At 43.0% G+C, this 18555-nt stretch overlaps 1 protein-coding gene across 1 annotated transcript in view; it reads right to left on the bottom strand.

Annotated features, from left to right (window-relative positions):
• Positions 1-14751, bottom strand: part of RIMBP2 (RIMS binding protein 2) — a 509773-nt gene extending 495022 nt beyond the window's left edge. The window contains 3 exon segments of the mRNA XM_027844231.1: positions 14517-14555; positions 14597-14694; positions 14697-14751. Of these exon segments, the coding sequence (XP_027700032.1) occupies positions 14517-14555; positions 14597-14694; positions 14697-14751 (192 nt within the window).
• Positions 14752-18555: the final 3804 nt, after the last annotated feature.

Below are 18555 nucleotides of genomic sequence, written 5' to 3'. Positions count from 1 at the left end.
TTTCACCCTGTGTGCACCTGGTAACCTCACTTGACCCCTACTCTGTAGAGGGAAGGTCATAGTGGAAGGTGGATGGGGTAGTGGATAGGGCTTTGCCCTTGGAGGCAGGAGACATCTGAGTTTCTATCCCAATTCTGACATCAACTAGCTGTGAGATAAGGGGTGAGTCACTTGACCTTGGTTTTCACATCAGTAAAACGGGGATAGTAGTATCTGTAGTACCTGGTTCCTCAGATTGTTGTGAACCTCAAACGAGTCAATATATACATATATATATATATATATATACAAGGCCCCTCTTTTTTAACATTCAGTATTCTTCTTCTGATGCTGCACATGTCTGTATAAGGTATCCCAAAAGTCTTAGGGAAGACTTATGCTTCAATAACTTAATAACTTCAGGCTTTAACAAAAATTTCATAATAAAGCTATTTAATACTTTAAAGCTGCCGTAAGACTTTTGGGACCATCTGTCCATAGAATGGCAGAAAAAGAACTAAAATTTCCATAACACTTTAATAGGTTTTTTTAAGATATTCATTATTTTAATTTTGAGTTTCAAATTTTCTACCTCCCTCTAGCCCCTCCCCCACCCATTAAGAAGGCAAGCAATTTGATGCTCATTATACATGTGAAGTCAGGCAAAACACATTTCCATATTAACCATATTGCAAAAAATAAAACAACACTTTAAACTTTAATGCCACGTTCTATAGGCAGCCTTTCCAGGTTCCCCTCAACCCTAGCTGCCAGAGCCTTTCCCTCTAAGGTGACCTTATGTGCTCCTCTGTATGCATCATACCTGTACCTGTTTACAAATATGCTGTCTCCTACTAGAATGAAAGGTCCTTTGGTTTCAGAGAAACCTGAGAAAATTTCTATGAACTGATACAGAGTGAAGCGAAAAAAACTATGAGAACAATTTATACAATAACAACAAAACAGTGAAGAAAAACAATTTTGAAAGGCTTCAGAACTCTGATCAACACAATGATTAACCATGATTCCAAAGGACTGACAATGAAGCATGTTGCCTGCCTCTGGACAGATGGATTAATATGCAGAATGAAACACACAACTTTGGATTTAGCCAATGTGAAGATTTGTTTTGGTTGAGCATGCTTATTTCTCATAGGATTTTGTCTGTCTGTCTTTCCTTCTTTCTTTCTTTCTTCCTTTCTCTCTTCCTTTTTTCCTTTCCTTTTTGTTTGTTTTCAGTGGAGGAAGACGTGGGTAGCAGAAAAAATAAATACTTATACTTTTAAAAAGTAACATTTTATTTTTTGAAAGATTGTAAGGTCCTTGAAGTGGGAACTTTTTAAAAAAATTTCTATCCCCAGTACTCAACACAGCGTCTGGTACATAGTAAGTGCTTAATAAATGCTTGTAAATTGACTGATTGGCAAAGGTCTTTCCTAGCAACAACTCTATGAGGGTACATAATGCAAGTATGATTAACTCCATTTTACAGATGAGGCCAAATGCTTCCTTAAGGTTACATTGGTACTAAGCATAGGAGCCAGAATAGGAATGTTTGAATCAGGGAATGCCATAATCTTCGAAGAATTCAATGGAGAAGGGCATGGTTGGAAGGCATAGCCTTTGAAACATTACCAAGCAAGAGATGGAAAGCAAAGGATGCCTTCAGAGAGATGAATGACAGGAAAAGAAGCCTGGCTGGGTTGGTCATGTTGGGACAGTGAGGTATAACCAGCGGGTGGTCTCTATGCTAAAACAAGAGTCATACAGAATGAGAAGGCATGGTTGATTTGGGATCTCTATCCTTGGAGGGATTGCCCACATCGATGAAATCACCCTGCATGAATGCCAGCTCTCACTGCCTGGGCGAGGTCAAGATGTCGTTGCCAAATTCCACAGGGCTTTTCTGATCCGCTGCGGTCCTTAATGTCAATAAGTATTACGTGTGAAATTCTCCATCCTGAGCTCACCACATCCCGATATCTGAGGGAAAGTGGGAAAACTCCTCCTAGGTAACAAATTCTTCAGTGTGACCATGGTCCCCCTTCCTTGACTAAATCAGGAGAAGATGCCACTGGAAATGACCCCAGCCCTTGTGATTCAGCCTAGAATGTATAGAGGCCTGACTTGTGGCAATTCCTAGGACATTGTCCTTTCCTCTGTACTGGAAGAGGGCCAGATTATACATAACATACATACATACACACATACATACTAATACACATACATAATTATCATGTAGATGACAAATGGAGCAGGTCAACACTTCCACATGTCAAGCTCTGGGGATTTCTTCCCTCAACAGGCAGTGCGGTGGGGAGAGTGCTAGATCAGGAATGAAAGGACCTGGATTCATACCCTGACTCCTTACTAGCTGTGTCTTTAGGCAAGTTATTTAAATTCTCTGGATCCCAGTTTCCTTATCTACAAATCATTCTACCACTCTGGTTCTTCCTTTATAAAATGATAGGGTTTGGGGCAGCTAGGTGGCGCAGTGGATAGAGCACCAACCCTGGAGTCAGGAGGACCTGAGTTCAAATTTGGCCTTAGATATTTACTAGCTATGTGACCCTGGGCAAGTCATTTAACCCCAATTTCCTCCAAAGAAAAAGGAAAGTCAAGAACCCCAAGACAGTTTGGTGGAAACCACTCCTCAGAATAATGTGGGGTTTGTTGTTGTTTGCAACTAGGTCTCCCCAACTCCCCCAGGTTGGAAGTGCAGCAGCTCCTCACTGGTTTACCCCACCGCTGGTCCACACTGAAGCTTTGATCTGTTCCATTTCTAACCTGGGTTGGCTTGGCCCTCCATTCCCAGGGGCTCATCATATGGATGAGCAGCTAGGTGGCATAGTGGATAGAGCACTGGATCTGAAGTCAGGAGTTCAAATCTGGCCTCAGACACCTTCTAGCTGTGTGACCCTGGGCAAGTCATTTCATCCTGTTTGCCTCGGTGTCCTCATCTGTAAAATGAGCTGAAGACAGAAATGGCAAACCACTCTAGTATCTCTGCCAAAACTCTACATGGGGTCATGAAGAGACAAGAAATGACTGAAAATGACTGAACAACAACACCATATGGATGCCAGACATAGTGAGAACACCCAATCGACTTTAGCCCTCCTGCAACTCAGAATCCCCGACTCAAGCCATCCACCAGCCTCAGCATCCCTAGTAGCATGGATTATGGGGATTTGCCACCTTGCTAGGGAATAATAATAATAATAGCTAATAGCTAACATTTATATAGCACGTACTATGTGCCAGGTACTGTGTAGGCACTTTATAATTATCTGATTTGATCCTCACAACAACCCTGGGAGGTAGGTGCTATTATTATCTCCATATTATAGTTGAGGAAACTGAGGCAAACAGAGGTTAAGGGACTTGCCCAGAGTCACATAGCTAGTAAGTACCTGAGGATAGATTTGAATTAGGGTTGTCCTGACTCCAGACATGGTGCTCTATCTACTATGCTGCCTAAATGCACAAAATAAAATAAATTGGATGGCAAAGGAAACCAATTACATTGAAATACAGTTGTCAAGATTTTTTTTTTCAAGTTCACGGCCCCCAGGTTAAGAAACCCTGGACTACATATGCCTAGCATCTCTTCCAGCCCTCAATAGATTCTAGATAGAAACCTCTAGATAGAAACATCAGGCATTTCTATGGCAAAAAATTCATTCCCCCTTGGACCATCGTGGGGATGAGCCTCTCCAACCCTGCCTATGTTAGGTGATTCTCAGACATCTGACGTAGAGCCCATTGCCAGGTCATACAACATATCCTTACAACTAGAATCCGACAGACCATAGCTTGTAGCCCCCCTCTAACACTGGCTAAGTCTATGACCATGGGTAGGTCACACAGTGCCTCTGAGTCTCAGTTTCCTGATGTATAAAATAATGGTAATAATAACTACAATGCCAACCTCACAGTTATTTTGATGATCAAATGAGATAGTATAGGGTAGCATTTAGTGGCTCAAGGAATAGAGAGTGGGATCTGGAGTCAAGAAGACCTGAATTCAAATTCTGCCATATACATTTACTAACTATATGACCCTGGGCAAGGCACTTAACTTCTATCTGCCTCAGTTTCCTCATCTATAAAATGGGGATGATAATAATAGCACCTACCTCCCAGGGTTCTTGCAAAGGTCAAATGAGTTTGCAAGTCTTAAAGCTCTATATAAATGCTAGTTGTTATTATTATTATTATGAGTGGGCCTGACACCAGCACCCTGCTAATTTAGATTCGATTTGGGGATAAAATGTGACATTGAACATTATAAGTCATTGAACATTAAACAGGAGATTTATTTTGCCCTAACACAGCAAGGATACTCAGCAATGACACAACTGGTATTCTGAAGAGATGAAAAAAAAAAAGGACCTACATGTACAGAAATATTTACAGCAGCTCTTTTAGTGGTGGCAAAGAATTGGATGCCCATCAATTTGGGGAATAGCTGAACATTGTGATGGAATACTATTATGCTTTAAGAAATGATGAGCAGCATGCTCTCAGAAAAACCTGGAAGGACTTACATGAACTGATACAAAGTGAAATTAGCAAAACCAGGAAAACATTGTATACAGGAACAGTAATATTGTATGACAATCAACTGTGAATGACTTAGCTATTCTCAGCAATAAAATGATCCAAGTCAAATAAACAAAAAACAATGATTACACAGCTGTCACTGGGTAGCTTCTATAGACCAGGTCGCCTTATCTCCATATAGAAACTATTCTGGCCAGCAAAACAGAGTATGGTGATTCCTATAGTCATCAAATTGATGGGACCCTGACTGCACATGGGTTAAGTATTAGTGACCAGAAAACTGCTTCAAGGGAGGCAAATGCCAATGAGGTTCTGCGCCTTTTAGAAAAAATTAATGCCTATTGCAAGGGCAGAGGGAACTCCAGTAGGTAAAATGCATTGTTGTTATTGCCAACCTTAAAGTCCTATGAAAACATCAGCTGTTATTATTTAATATTAAGCCTATACTTGAAGCCCTTCCTGCATGAGACTCGCAGGGAATTTCTTCTCCAGTGGCATCACCTCTGAGAACCAGGCTGCCCTCTTTCTCAAAATAAACTATTAGGATAGGACTCTTTTGGCAGGTGGCAGGCAGAGGGCTGGGCAACCACATCTCTTTGCATCTCTGAAGCTTTTCAAAGTGTCCTCCTAACAGCAACCCTGAGAGGTAGGCAGTGTGAGTATTATCACTCCTATTTTGTGGATGAGAAAATTGTGGCATAGAAAGACAAATTAGTTTACCAAAAATCATACGGCTAACAAACCAGAAATCAATTCCAAGACTCCTTGCCTACAAGCCTAGTTCTCCTTGCACTGCAGACACTGATACAGATTGCTGACAGTGAGTGGGTTTAGAACGTCATAGAAAAATTATTAGTGGGCAACAGAAGAAATAAGAGCTGTCATTACTGCAGGCTGTCCCAAAAGTCTTAAAGTTTAAAACTGCACTAAGACTTTAGCCCTGAATAGTGTCTTTTAAGGTTTGCAAAGCACTTTATAGACCTTTTCTCATTTTGGTGGGAGCTTGGTGCATCAGAGGAAGTACTGCACTTGTAGTCAGGAAGACTCGGGTTTGAATTTCACATTAAGGCGCCATCTATGTGATCCTGGGCAAGTCACTTAAACTCTTTATGCCTCAGTTTCCTCATCAGTAAAATGAGGGGGTTGTCCTTCCTGGCCTTTAAAGTTCCTTCCATAATAACATGTGAGCGAAGTAGAACAGACATTATTGTCCCCATTTTACAGATGAAGGTCAAGTACAAGCTAGTCAGTACCAGAGGTTAAGATTTGAACCCAGGTGTTCCTGATTCCAAGTATCAAAATCAATCCACTATGCCAGAGTGAGAGAAGTCATCTCAGCCAAAAAATCAGGGGCAGGATTTCTTTCAAAGTAGAACAAGGGGTCTACCAAGTGTGCGTGTGGCCTGAATCCTTGTAATAGTAAGGAGGGGACCTTTGGGGTTGGTGGTACTCAGGAAACCAACTCTTAAGAGCTCTTGGGAGAGTCTATTCTCTAGAGCAGGGACGGGGAACCTGAGGCCTCGAGGCTACAAGTGGCCCTCTACGTCCTCAAGTGAGGCCTTTTGGATGCAAAGGGCCGCACTTGAGGACCTAGCGGGACCTATGTGGCCTTGAGGCTGCAGGTTCCCCATCCCTGCTTTAGATTATGTTCAGCCTGCATGTATATGCACTCCCCTGACTAGAACCAGCCTGTCTTGTTCACAGGAAGCCAGGCCACATGACCACCCCCCCCACCCCCCCCCCAAGAGCTGTAAGGAAGGTTTTGTTCCAGTTTCTAAGCAGTAGATAGTCCCATTGACCCTTACAGGCTAGCCTAGACCTAGGGTGGGACAACTAAGGCTTTGTTCCAGGGTATCAGAATTCAGAGGCCCAGGTAGCACTGTCACGCCTTCATAAGACAGAAACAAGAACAACAAAATTAAAGAGGAAATCACCTCATCATATTCTTCCTTCCATTCCCTCTTCCCAGTCTGGCCCTGTCCGGGTCCCTCTGTCTCCATCAGAACATGGAGCAGTGTCCTCGGATCCCCAGACATGCGCGTCACCCCCTTCCTTCTCTTTGCCTCGGGTCAGATTTTGCACCCCTGCAGCTGTGGCTGGTCACAGCCCTTCCCAGGGGGGCCCTGGCCCTGGGAATGTGGGCGAAAGGGAGGCGGAGATAGCAGCCCCTGCACCCCTTCACTGCAGTCTGCTTTCCCCACCCAAGCTGACACATCCCCTAGAATGGGGCGTTTGCCTGCAGATGGAACTCCCCCGGAGCTCAGAGCAGTCGTGATCAGTCACCCCCGTTAGCCCAGACCTGCTAGGAAACCGAGAAATGCACAAAGAGATGCTCACTGTTCTCCCCTCCCCCTACCTTTGACCTGAGGGAAATTTACCCAAGGAATGAATCAGCTTGTTCCTGTACAATGGAGAGCTGGAGGGGAGCATCAAGGGGCAAAGCTTCTCCAAGGGCAATAATTTGGGGGAGAAAAGGAGAAGTGATCAAGCATTTATTAAGTGCCTACTATGTGCCAGGCACTGAAATGTTATCTCATCTGATTCTCACAACAGTCTGTGAGGGACATATTATAATCTCCATTTTACAGCTGAGGAAACTGAGGTACACAGAGGTTAAGTGACTTGTCCAGGGTCACACAGCTAGTAAATCTCTGAGGGTGGATTTAAACTGAAGTCTTCTTGACTCCAGGCCCAGTGCTTTACCAATGTATCAGCCAGCTGCCTATGGCTCTAGCAGCTAGGGGGATCAGGAAAGACTGCATAAGATGTAGGGCTTCAGCTGAGTTTTGAAAGAAACTAAGGATTCTAAGACACAGAGGCGAGGAGGGAGGGCATTCCAGGCATGGGGGACAGCCAGGGCAAAGGTGCAGAGATAAGAAGTGGACTGTGGTGTGTGAGAAACAGCAAGAAATCTGATCTGGCCCCTCCACTAAGTGCTCAAAGGGGAGTGGGATATACTACACAAGGTAGGTCACGGCTGGGTTACGAAGGGTCAGCTAGGTGGTGCCATAGTGCATAGAGCTCTGGATCTGGAGTCAGGAAGACACATCATCCTGAGTTCAAATCCAGCCTTGAACATTTACTAGCTGTGTGACCCTAGGCAAGTCACTTAACTCTGTTTGCCTCAGTTTCCTTATTTGTAAAATGGGCTGAAGAAGGAAATGGCAAACCACTCCAGTATCTTTGCCGAGAAAATGCCAAATGAAGTCACAAAGAGTTGGACACGATTGAACAATAAGTTATCAAGAGCTTTAAATGCCAGAGAATCAGTTTGTATTCGAGCCTAGAAACAAATAAAGAATCAAAGCCAGGTGTCACCACCTCTATAAAGCCTTCCCTGACCCCACTTCCAGACAAAAATGTTCTCTTCTCAAATTTCTCACAGCACTTGGCCTGCCCCTCTCTGTTGCCTGATCTCTGTCTTCCTCATAGCTCTCCCTTATGGTAATCTGTAAATACATCTCCCTCTAATCTCTAGTTTTCAATTGTAAGCTCCACAGAGACTGGCTTTGGGCTCAGGACAACCTGTGGTAAAATCCCACCAAGTGCTTGCTGGTAATGAAACCCTGGGCAACTCATTTGACTTAAGCCCACTTCACTCCAATAAGATTGTGTGTCTGTACATATACATGTATATGTACAGTGGGTGTGTATATATACATACATACACGTGTTACATGAATGTATACATAATGCTCAGCAGACTTTAAAGCGCTATGTCAACATAGGTTATTTTAGTTGTTATTTGCACATAGTAGGGGCTTAATAAATATTTCTTCAATCGAATTAATGGAAGTAGCATGGAAAAGAGGACTAAGCTTTTCCTTTGCAGGAAAAGAGATAAGAGAAAAATGGAGAGAGATAGAGGGGGGAAAAAGACTGACAGAGGAGAAAGAAGGGGAAAAGGAATGAAGGGAAGAGGAGAGAAAAGAGAAAGAAAAACAGAGGAACAGGGAGAAAGAGAGACAGGTAAAGATGGATATGGAGAAAGAGGAGAGAAGGGGGGAGAGAGGTAGAGAAAGCTAGAGACAGAGAGGGAAAGAAGAGAAGGAGATAGGGGAGATAGAAAGATAGAGACAGAGAAGGGGAGAGAAGGGGAAAGAAGGCCAGAGGGAAAGGGGAGAGAGAAAAAAGAGAAGCAGAGAAAGATAGACATGGGCAGACAAGGGAAAAGAGGCAAAGGGAAGAAGAGAGAAAGAGACAAAGAAACAGAAAACTAGAGTCAGAAAGCAGGAAGATGGGAGAGACAGAGACGAGAAACAGTTAAAGAGAGGGGGACAGAGAGGTAAAAAAGGAGAAGGGGAGAAAGTGAGAAACAAAGAAGACAGAGATGAGAAACTAAGGCACAGGGAGGTGACTTGCCCAAAGTCACATAGACAGTAAGCATCAGATAATGAAACATATTTCACTCCTTTCAAAATAGAGGTAGGGAAACCACTCAGGTAGAATATCATAAACATTTTCACAGAAAAGAAGGAAACAAGTATTTATTAACCTCCTACTGTGTTCCAGGTACTGTGCTAAGCACTTTACAAATATTATCTCATCTGATGCCATTGAAACAACCCTGGGAAGTAGTTTCTATTAATATTCCCATTTTACAGATGAGGAAACTGAGGCAGAAAGAGGTGAAGTGACTAGCCCACGGTCATATAGCTAGTAAGTGTCTGAGGTTGAATTTGAACTCAAGTCTTCTTAATTCCAGGCCCAGCGCTCTATCCACTGTACCATCTTGCTGCTTCTAGGCATCAAAATTAATTGTTGTTGCTTCACTATTTCCCTTGGTTACAGAGAGGGTTTGTTTCTGGGGAAGGAGAGGGTAGGAAGGTGGGGTATCAGGGTATACCTAGAAATTACCATAATTTTTATAACAACAAGAATCATCAATAAGACATTAAAAACAAACAAAATCATTTTTTTTCTCTTCAGCTTACTATCCTTTCCCTTCATCCATTTTTCCCCTTTAGAATTTAAAATTTGGCCCTAACTTTTGATCAGTGCTTTTGCAACCTAGCTGGTGTTCTAGGTCTACTCAAACATGCTCCATAATCCATTGGATTGAGTTATCTAATACTCAGCCCTTTCTTTTCTTTCCCTGCTTCCCTTCTTCTTAACCTAGAACCATCTGTCTTAACCTAGAATCCTCTGTTGTAACCTAGAGCTATTTACTTCTGCCTTTCATGTCACTTCATGTTCCTCTCTTACAATCCTACAAAGCGACAAGTGTAGACAGTGAAACAAGTCTCTGCCACGCGGAATCACGCAGGATTTTAGACTTCGGAAGGACCCTGGCAGTCATCTACTCCAGTGGGTAACTGAACAAGAATTCTCCTTCCTAACATACTTGCCAAATCTTCATCTAGTCTTTCCCCAAAAATGAGTGAAAGAAAATCTGGGGTCACTTTTACAATATGTGGAAAACGACTGACCATACGCTTGCTGGGATGGCCCCAGAATTCAGTAAGATGTCAAGGACTGGTTTGCTTTCTTATTTGCTAATGGCCCCTGATTACAAGAGAAAGTTTCCAGCCACTTAAAATGAATAAATGGATGATTTTTAAATGAAATTTAGAGTGGTTCCCAGCATTCTAAATGGGACTTTGTGGCATCAATTAACCACCCAGAGGATGGGCCCATTGACCACAACCATAGTGCGGTATCTACCAAAGACCCATTTCCTGGATCTCTGGAAGCATCTCCAGTCAACTGGCAATTATTGATCTCGTCAAGGACTGATTCTTTGCTAATGCAGGCCTGGGAAGCCAGTGATCCCTCCAGAGTCTTATTTGTTTGTTTCCTGTACTTGCCTTTCTCAGGGGAGGAGTACAAGGTTGTATGCCAAGATTGGACCTACACTGGTATGGTTCCCTTTCCTCTCTCCACTAGCCATGACCGCATCTTCTACACCTATCCAAGAAAGACCCCAGATCTAATGAAACACTGAAACACACCCATGTCCTAAATGGGGCTTACTCTAATTTAAACTGAGTTTGTGGCTATAATTAGGGCAGGGCAGGTAAGGTTTTTTCTCCAGGGAACCAATATCTAGCGGGGCCTGCTTCCTCTCCACTATTCTCAAGACTGATGAGCCCGTGTTACATTGGTCTTCTACCAGCGTGCATCCCTATAAGGGGTGGATGGGAAGATAAGCACTGGGGGAGGGAAAAATATTGGAGTTTGGGACCCATGAAGGATGGAGGATGAAGGGAAGAATTAGGCTGTTCTTCTCAGTGCAATAGGAGCTGTGGTCAAAGGGTGCCCTGTGCCATGACCATACTCCATACCTCCAGGCTGCCCAATGTGCCATCACTGCCAACAACAACAACTACTTTTAACCCGGATTAAAACAATATTCCTAGTTGTGCCTCTTCAAGGGCTTGAGGAGTAAGTAATAAATCCATCCTGATTATCAAAGGAGTTTGTCTACAGTTTAGAGATGGAAAAGGACCTTTACTCACTACACTATGGTTGTGGTTGTTCAGTCATTTCTGACTCTCCGTGACCCCATTTGGGGTTTTCTTGGCAAAGATACTGGAGCGGTTTGCCATTGCCCACTCCAGTTCATTTCACAGATGAGGAAACTGAAGCAAACAGGGTTAAGTGACTTTGCCCGGGGTCAGAGAGCTAGTAAGTATCTGAGGCTAGATTTGAACTCAGGTCTTCCTGACTCCAGGCCTGGAGCTCTATCTACTGCATTCCCCAGCTGCCTCTTTTTTTAATAGATAAAACTGAGACCCAGATAAGTGAAGTGACTTAGCCAAAGTCACAGAGATGAGAAGAGAAAGATCCAGAGCATGAAGTCAGATTTCTTAACTCAGATTCTAATTCTGTGGTCGTCACCATCACATGGAGCAGCAAACCTCCATGGTGACTTCTCTTCCTGGAGGGAAAACATATTTAGAGTTATCGTTACCACTTCAGTAAATGGGTGCCCAAAATAGCCTGCTCATAGTCAGCCTTTCAAATCCCATCTGCCAAAGTCAAATACTCTGACCATCGAAGAGGATGCGACGGCATGAAGCGTGAGTCACAGCCCTTAGGAGGAAGCAGGTTGTTACTTCAGATCTCCTACGACCGGCAGCGTGGACGTCCTACTCAGGAAGAAGCACCCGAGGTGTCCTTAAAGCTAAAACACCAGGAGCGTGAAATGATGATGTCCCCAACCCAGGTCTCTTCTAGTCCTCAAATTGAGAGGCAGCTAGGTGGCACAGTGAACAGAGTCCTGGACCTGGAGCCAGGAAAACCTGAGTTCAAATCCAGTCCCAGTCACGTCCTAGCTGTGTGATCCTGGACAAGTCACTTAACTTCTGTCTACCTCAATTTGCCCATCTGCAAAATGGGCAAAATAATAATAGCACCTAGTTCCCAAAGTTATTGTGAGGATAAAATGAGATAACATTTGTGCAGTGGATAGAAAGCTGGACCTGGAATTAGAGTTCAAATCCAGCCCCAGAATCTTTCTGGCTGTGTGATCCTGGCAAGTCGATTAACCTCTGCCTCAGTTTCCTCAACTGTAAAATGGGGATAATAATGCTACCCACCTCACAAGGTTGTTGTGAAGATCAAATGAGATAACATTTGTAAAGCGCCTAGCACATTTTTGATGTTATTATTCAGTCCTGTCAGCTTCTTTCTTGGCAAAGATATTAGACTGTTTTGCCATTTCCTTCTCCAGTTCATTTTACAGACGGGGAAACTGAGGCAAACAGGGTTAAGTGACTTGCCCATGGTCACACAGCTAGAAAGTGTCTGAGGCCAGATTTGAACTCAGGTCTTCCTGACTCCAGGTGCGGTGGTCTATCCACTATACCACATAGCTGCCTCACACGTAATAGGTGTTATATAAATATTTATTCCTCTTCCTTGCTCTTGTTCTTGCTGTCTCCTGTTTTTGAAGCATTTTACAGATTTCAAAGTGCTACATAAATGCTATTATTGTTCAATTCTGTGATTCTGAATTAGTGGTATAAGGGACTTTAGAAGGGAAGGGAAGGTGGAAATGCAGGGAAGGGGAGGATAAGCATATATATATCATCTCATAAGCCTATACATATATATATATATATATATATATATCACCTATTATATGCCAGGCAATAGATTAAGTGCTCTTTACAAATGCCAGGGATACAAGTAGAGAAATTAGTCCCTGCTCTTAAGGGGCTCCCATTCTGATGGGGGAGACAACATCTATAAGCGGGTCCAGCCACAAGTCATATGGAAAGTCTCACTGTGCAGCACCAAAGTGGATGGTCATGTATCTTCCTCAATGTCATTTCCACCCTCTACAAATCCATTTCTGATGTTGAACCACTTGCCATTTCCAAGGACTGTGGTGGCAAGAATAAGGATTTTACAGCTGTTGCCGTTTCTGCATAACGTAAAACAAGACACATTGACTGGATGTGTATGTGCCTCTCTAAAAGGGTCCTTTTCTTTCTGTGATTATCTCACTAACCCTTGCCACTAACAGTGGCAGTGTGGCTAGAATGGAGTGGGGAAGACCCTGAATTCAAATCCTCCCTCTGAGGCTCCCTAGTTGTAGGACCATGGACAAGTCCCTCAGCCTGTCAAAACTTGTTTCCTCCTCTGAGATCTCACAGATAAGATGAAAGGCTAAGAGAGTCAGGATGGCATGTGTTAGTAAATAGAGAACTGGCCTCAAAGTCTGGATGGTGAGGGTTCAAATGCCATTTCTGATCATCCTGATGGAGGGATATTGGGCAAGCCCCCAAAGCAACTCTATAAAACCAACAGCTGCAGGCTAGGAACTAATCTGTATTGGAAATTCCCTGCAGTAATGAAGCCACAGATATGGACAAAAATAAATGAATGAGTGAATGAATGAATGAATAAATAAATAGATAAATAAATTATTAAATAGATGAATGAATAAAGACAGATGAGTAAACAAATAAATGAATAAATAAAAACAAATAAACAAATAAGATGAGAGTGTGGGATTAGAAGATATCTAATGTTCATTTTCAATTTAACTCTTTTGACTCTAGGAATAAATAAATGGATGAAAGTTGTTCAATTTTAGAGCTAGGTTTAGACTTTATAGAATATATAGTTTTACTGCCTCATTTTATGGGTTAAATTTACTTCAACAAGTACTAATTAAGTACCCACTGTGTTCAAGGCACCATGCTAGATGCTCGAGTTACAAAAGAAAAAAAATAAAAACAGTCCCTACTGGAATATATTATAATAATAATGTCTGATATTTTAAGCATTTTTTACATTAATTATCTCCTCAAAGTACTCTTGGACACTCCAGGCAAAATTATCTCCATTTTGGATCTCAGAAAACAGAGACACTGGGAGGTTAAGTGATTTACTGATGGTTCCATAGTGTGAGACTGTCAGAGAGGGGACCTGAACCCAGGATCTCCTCTCTGAGTCAGGCACCCTGAGGTCCTGGAAGGGGAAGCAATTTCTCCAACATATCCACATATACATCACAATTTCTCCAACATAACCACAATTCCTCCAACGCACCCACAAATACATCACAAAGTGAGGTTGCCCAGAATCATAGATCTAGGGTTAGACAAGACCTTAGAGGTTGTCCAGTTCGACCCCCTCATTTTATAGATCAGCAAATGAAAGCTCCGAGAATTTAGATGTCCTTCCCAAGGTCACACAAGTAGTAAGGGTCAGAAAGGAATTTGAACTCAGGTCTTCCCTTCTCCAAGTTCAGCATTCTATCTACCACACCATGCATCACATCTAGTGCCTTCCCTCAGTATATATATATAGGTAGATAATGAATTAAGAGTTTTGTTTCACGGGGATTCCTGAAATCCTGTGCTTTTAGTAACCAGATAACCAAGCATTTCCAGAATCCCCACAGAGTCAAACTTAATGTTTTGAGTTTCAGATCAATACTGTTTTACTTTGACATGTCATGTGGTCTCAGATCTGGACAAGCCTACAGAAGCAGGGAGCATCGCTGGGTCACCTACCTTCTTTTCCTGCCATGAACACCAGGGCCCCTGCCCCATTCAGAGGGCAAGGGTCAGAGAGCAGCTGCCTTGACAAGATCACTGAGTTTCCCCTTGCTCCAATCACAGTTCCCAGAAGCCAGCCCTCTACTTCTTCCTTTGGGAACTGTGAGTCCAAAAAGTCTCAGGGTCACCTTGCTTTAGAAAACTTGCTTTCTCAGAACCCAAGTTCCTTCAGAGATGCCCAAAGCTGCATAAGGCTAGAAACTCCGTGGTCTGCTTTGCTGGGAGCCTGGATCCTGATATCTCCCTCCTCTTTCCCCAACCATATACACACATGCACACACACACCTCTTCTGGGTTTCTTTGGATGCTCCAATATCCTTGAACAGAAGAACAGTGACCAGTCTTTGAGGGATCCCCTTGGGTCCACAAGCCAAATGATCTGGTCCATCCGAAGTCCTACGGAGGCAATGCTACTCAGAAAGAACAAGATGAGCTATTTCCATAGCCTCCTGCTGAACAGCAGCGATGTCTCAGGCAGAATGGGAAAAATTATCCCTCTGGCTCTCATTGACAAATGGAAAAACACTCAAGTCTCTCACCCACAGGAGTGCCACCAGGAATTCTGATCCCCCCCTCCAGCATCACCAGCTACAGAATGCCCAGCTTCTCTGGGGGGAGTCCAGATGCCCTGAGAGTGAAAAGAGTCAGCCCAATAGGGGAGTCAATGGAGCTCCTGGGGGCAGGAGAAATGTCAGGTACAGGACAGGAGTTTTCTTGGAGAGCACATGATCCTGCCCACATTCACACGGGTGGGAGAAGCTGGTATCTGAAGATTACCCATTAGACTCCCAAGCAGAGGAGATGTGTTTGCCAGAGCCCATCTAGGCAGTGAATTCCCTCCCCCCAAGCCATCCAGAGAAATGTGTCATGCCTTTCCTGATTGCCCAGCTCCTAGTGCCTTGTAGTCATTCTTTATATATTTATGTAAGAGATCATAGAATCATAGAGCTGGAGGTGGAAAGGAGCTCAATTCAACTGCAAATGAGGAAACTGAGGCACAAGGTGGTTGAGTGGATCACACAGGTAAGAATCAAAGGTAGAATCTGAACTCAGATCTTCTGACTCCCACTTTACCCTGCTGTCTGCCTCCTCCAATAGAATGTAAACTCCTTGAGAGTGGGGACCATTTCATTTTTTTTGGATGGGGGTGTTACATTCCTAGCACCTGACAGTGTCACACAGTATGTGCTACATAAATGCTTGGTGATTGATCCGAGTCTGAGCCCATCTTCATCCCTGTCCAAGATAGAAAAATGGGGCGTGTGTGGTGTCATAGCTTAGATTTAGGGCTATAAGGGCCCCTTAAGGCTATTTAGTCGAATCCTCCTCAAGTTACAGTTGAAGAACAGAGAGGTTAATGATTTGCCCAAGGTCACACAGGGGGTGAGGTAGCAAAGCTGTGATTCTGACCCTGGTTCTTTGTCTTCAAAGACAATGCTCTTTCTACTGTATGAAAGTCATTCAGTTTTTACCTAGTCCAACCCATAAGCAATCTCCACTAAAAAAAAATAGTTATCCAGCCTTTATTTCCAGTAAATTGGAACCCACTGTCTCCAGAGGTAGCCTGCTCTGCTTTGAGCTAGCTCTTGTTATTGGGAAATTCCTGACATCAAGCTTAAATCTGCCTCTTTGCATTTGTCCCAGTTCTATGCTCCCTGGATTCCAACAGAAAAAAAAATCTGATCCATCTTCTAAGTGACAGCCACTCAAAACTCAAAGTCAACTATTGTTTTCCTTTACTTTTTATTCTTTGTTATAAGGGATTGCTCTCTGGAAGGTGAGAAGAGGCATGCATTAATAAATATGGGTGATTAAGAATAAACAATATAAATAAAAATTAATTTTAAAACTATGACAACATGGTGGGGACTAGTTAGTGTACTATCCACTTAATATAAGACAAAAGTGGGACGTGGCAGCCCAAAACAAACAAATACCATTCTCTCTTATTGTTGTTCAGTTGTGTGTGTTTCTTTGTAACCCCATGGAGTTTTCTTGGCAAAGAACTGGAGTGGTTTGCCATTTCCTTCTCCAGTGCATTTGACAGATGAGGAAACTGAAGCAATCCAGGTTAAGCAAATTGCCCAGGGTCATTCAGCTAGTGTCTGAGGCCAGATTTGAACTTGGGTCATCTAAGCCATCTAGCCACCCCAAAATACACTGAAATGGTTTACTATTTCCTTCTCCAATGGATTAAGGCAAACAGAGGTTAAGTGACTTGCCCAGGGTCACACAGCTAGTGTGTGTCTGAGGCCAGACTTTACTCAGGTCTTCCTGACTCCAGGCCCAGCGCTCTATGCACTACATCACCTAGCTGCCTAAATACTGTCCTACACTGCATTAAAAGAGGCGCAGTACCCAAAACAAGGTAGGGTCCCATCATACATGGTGTACTTCCTGCAGACTACATGTAGCATATTGCATTTAATTCTGGGTTCCACATTTTAGGAAAGACAGACACATGCAGAAGAGAGGAAAGAGGATAGTCAGAGGACCAGAGACTTTGCCATGTGAGAACAAGTTGAAAAGAAACCTCACTGTTCTGCCTTTCTTTGTACCTTCAGTGCTTAGCACAATATCTGGCACATAGGAGGGATTTAATAAATGCCTACTGATTGATTGATTAGCTTAGAGAAAAGAAGACTGAGTGGAGAGAGGGGCACATCAAAAAGGACTTTGTTTCATTAATGAGGCAGCCTGTGGAGTGGGTAGGGCACTGGGCTTGGACTCAGGAAAAACTTGATTCAAATCTTGCCTCCAGATACTTACTAGCTGTGTGACCCTGGGCAAGTTACAGAAAATCTTTCAGCCTCAGTTTCCTCAAAAGTAAAATGGGCTTAATAACAGCCCCTGTCTCCCAAGGTTGTTGGGAGGATGATGATAAAATGAGATAATATATACAAAGTGCTTTGCAAACCTCAAAGTGTTATATAAATGCTAGCTATTATTGTTATTAATTTGTGTGATTCTGGGCAAGACACTTAACCTCTCGGCCTCAGTTACCTTATCCATAAAGTGGGGATAATAATAGCTCCTATCTCATAGGGTTGCTGGATCAAATGAGATAACATATGTGAACTTTGAAAACCTTAAAATGCTATATAAATGCTATTATTGTTATCAATAATAATAACTAATCACCTGTGTGGCTCTGGGTAGCTTACTTAACTTGTCTGTGCCTCAGGAATGAGAAGCTCCTGCCAGCAAGTTATAATCAGAACTCTTCAGTCATTATTAGTCCTATATTTCCAGTGATGAAACTCTCCAGCCCTACTCATAGTCAAAGACTTTTTTGAGGAAAACTGCCTGAGGATGTGTCAAATCAGGAAACTATTCATTCCTCCAACCCATCTGGAGAAGCAAGAGCAACTGTCATGAGTCTTCTGAAACTAAGTGGGGAAAAACAGGGCCACCATGGTGTTGCAAGCAGAGTTCATGTACTGAAATAGAGCTGGGGGTCATGGAGTCTCTGTTCTGTGCAGTCCAAATCCATTGCCTTCCTCTTGATCCAGATTTGGGACCCTCCCTGCCTTTTAGAACCATAAGAATCTCAGAATGTCAGAAGTGATAGGGACATCAGAGGTTATTCTGTCAGACCTTTGCCTATACAAGAATCCTGTATAAGAGGTCTGCTTTTGGAGTCAGGAGACATGGGTTCAAATTCTGACTATCACTACCTGTGTGAAACTGGGCAAGTCTCTGAACCTTCCTGGGACCCGGTTTCCTCCTATATAAGAGGAAGGGCCTCCTAGCTCCTTCCAGCTCTGATGCTACAATTCTTTGACTTAACTTCTTTGAAACTCACTGTCCTCATTTGTAAAATGATGTGATTGGACTACATAGCTTCTAAAGTCCCTTCCAGCTCTAAATCTACATGTTGATGATTCTATGATAATAATCAGCTGAAGTAAAGCATTTTACACACATGAACTCATTTGATCCCCGTAGCAATGTTATCCTTCCTCTGACTTTATAGAAGAGGAAACATACGTGG

This window comes from Vombatus ursinus, unplaced genomic scaffold (assembly GCF_900497805.2).
Source record: "Vombatus ursinus unplaced genomic scaffold, bare-nosed wombat genome assembly UNPS02014935.1, whole genome shotgun sequence".
In the NCBI taxonomy this organism is placed as follows: domain Eukaryota; kingdom Metazoa; phylum Chordata; class Mammalia; order Diprotodontia; family Vombatidae; genus Vombatus; species Vombatus ursinus.
This window is presented reverse-complemented; position numbering and strand designations above follow the sequence as displayed.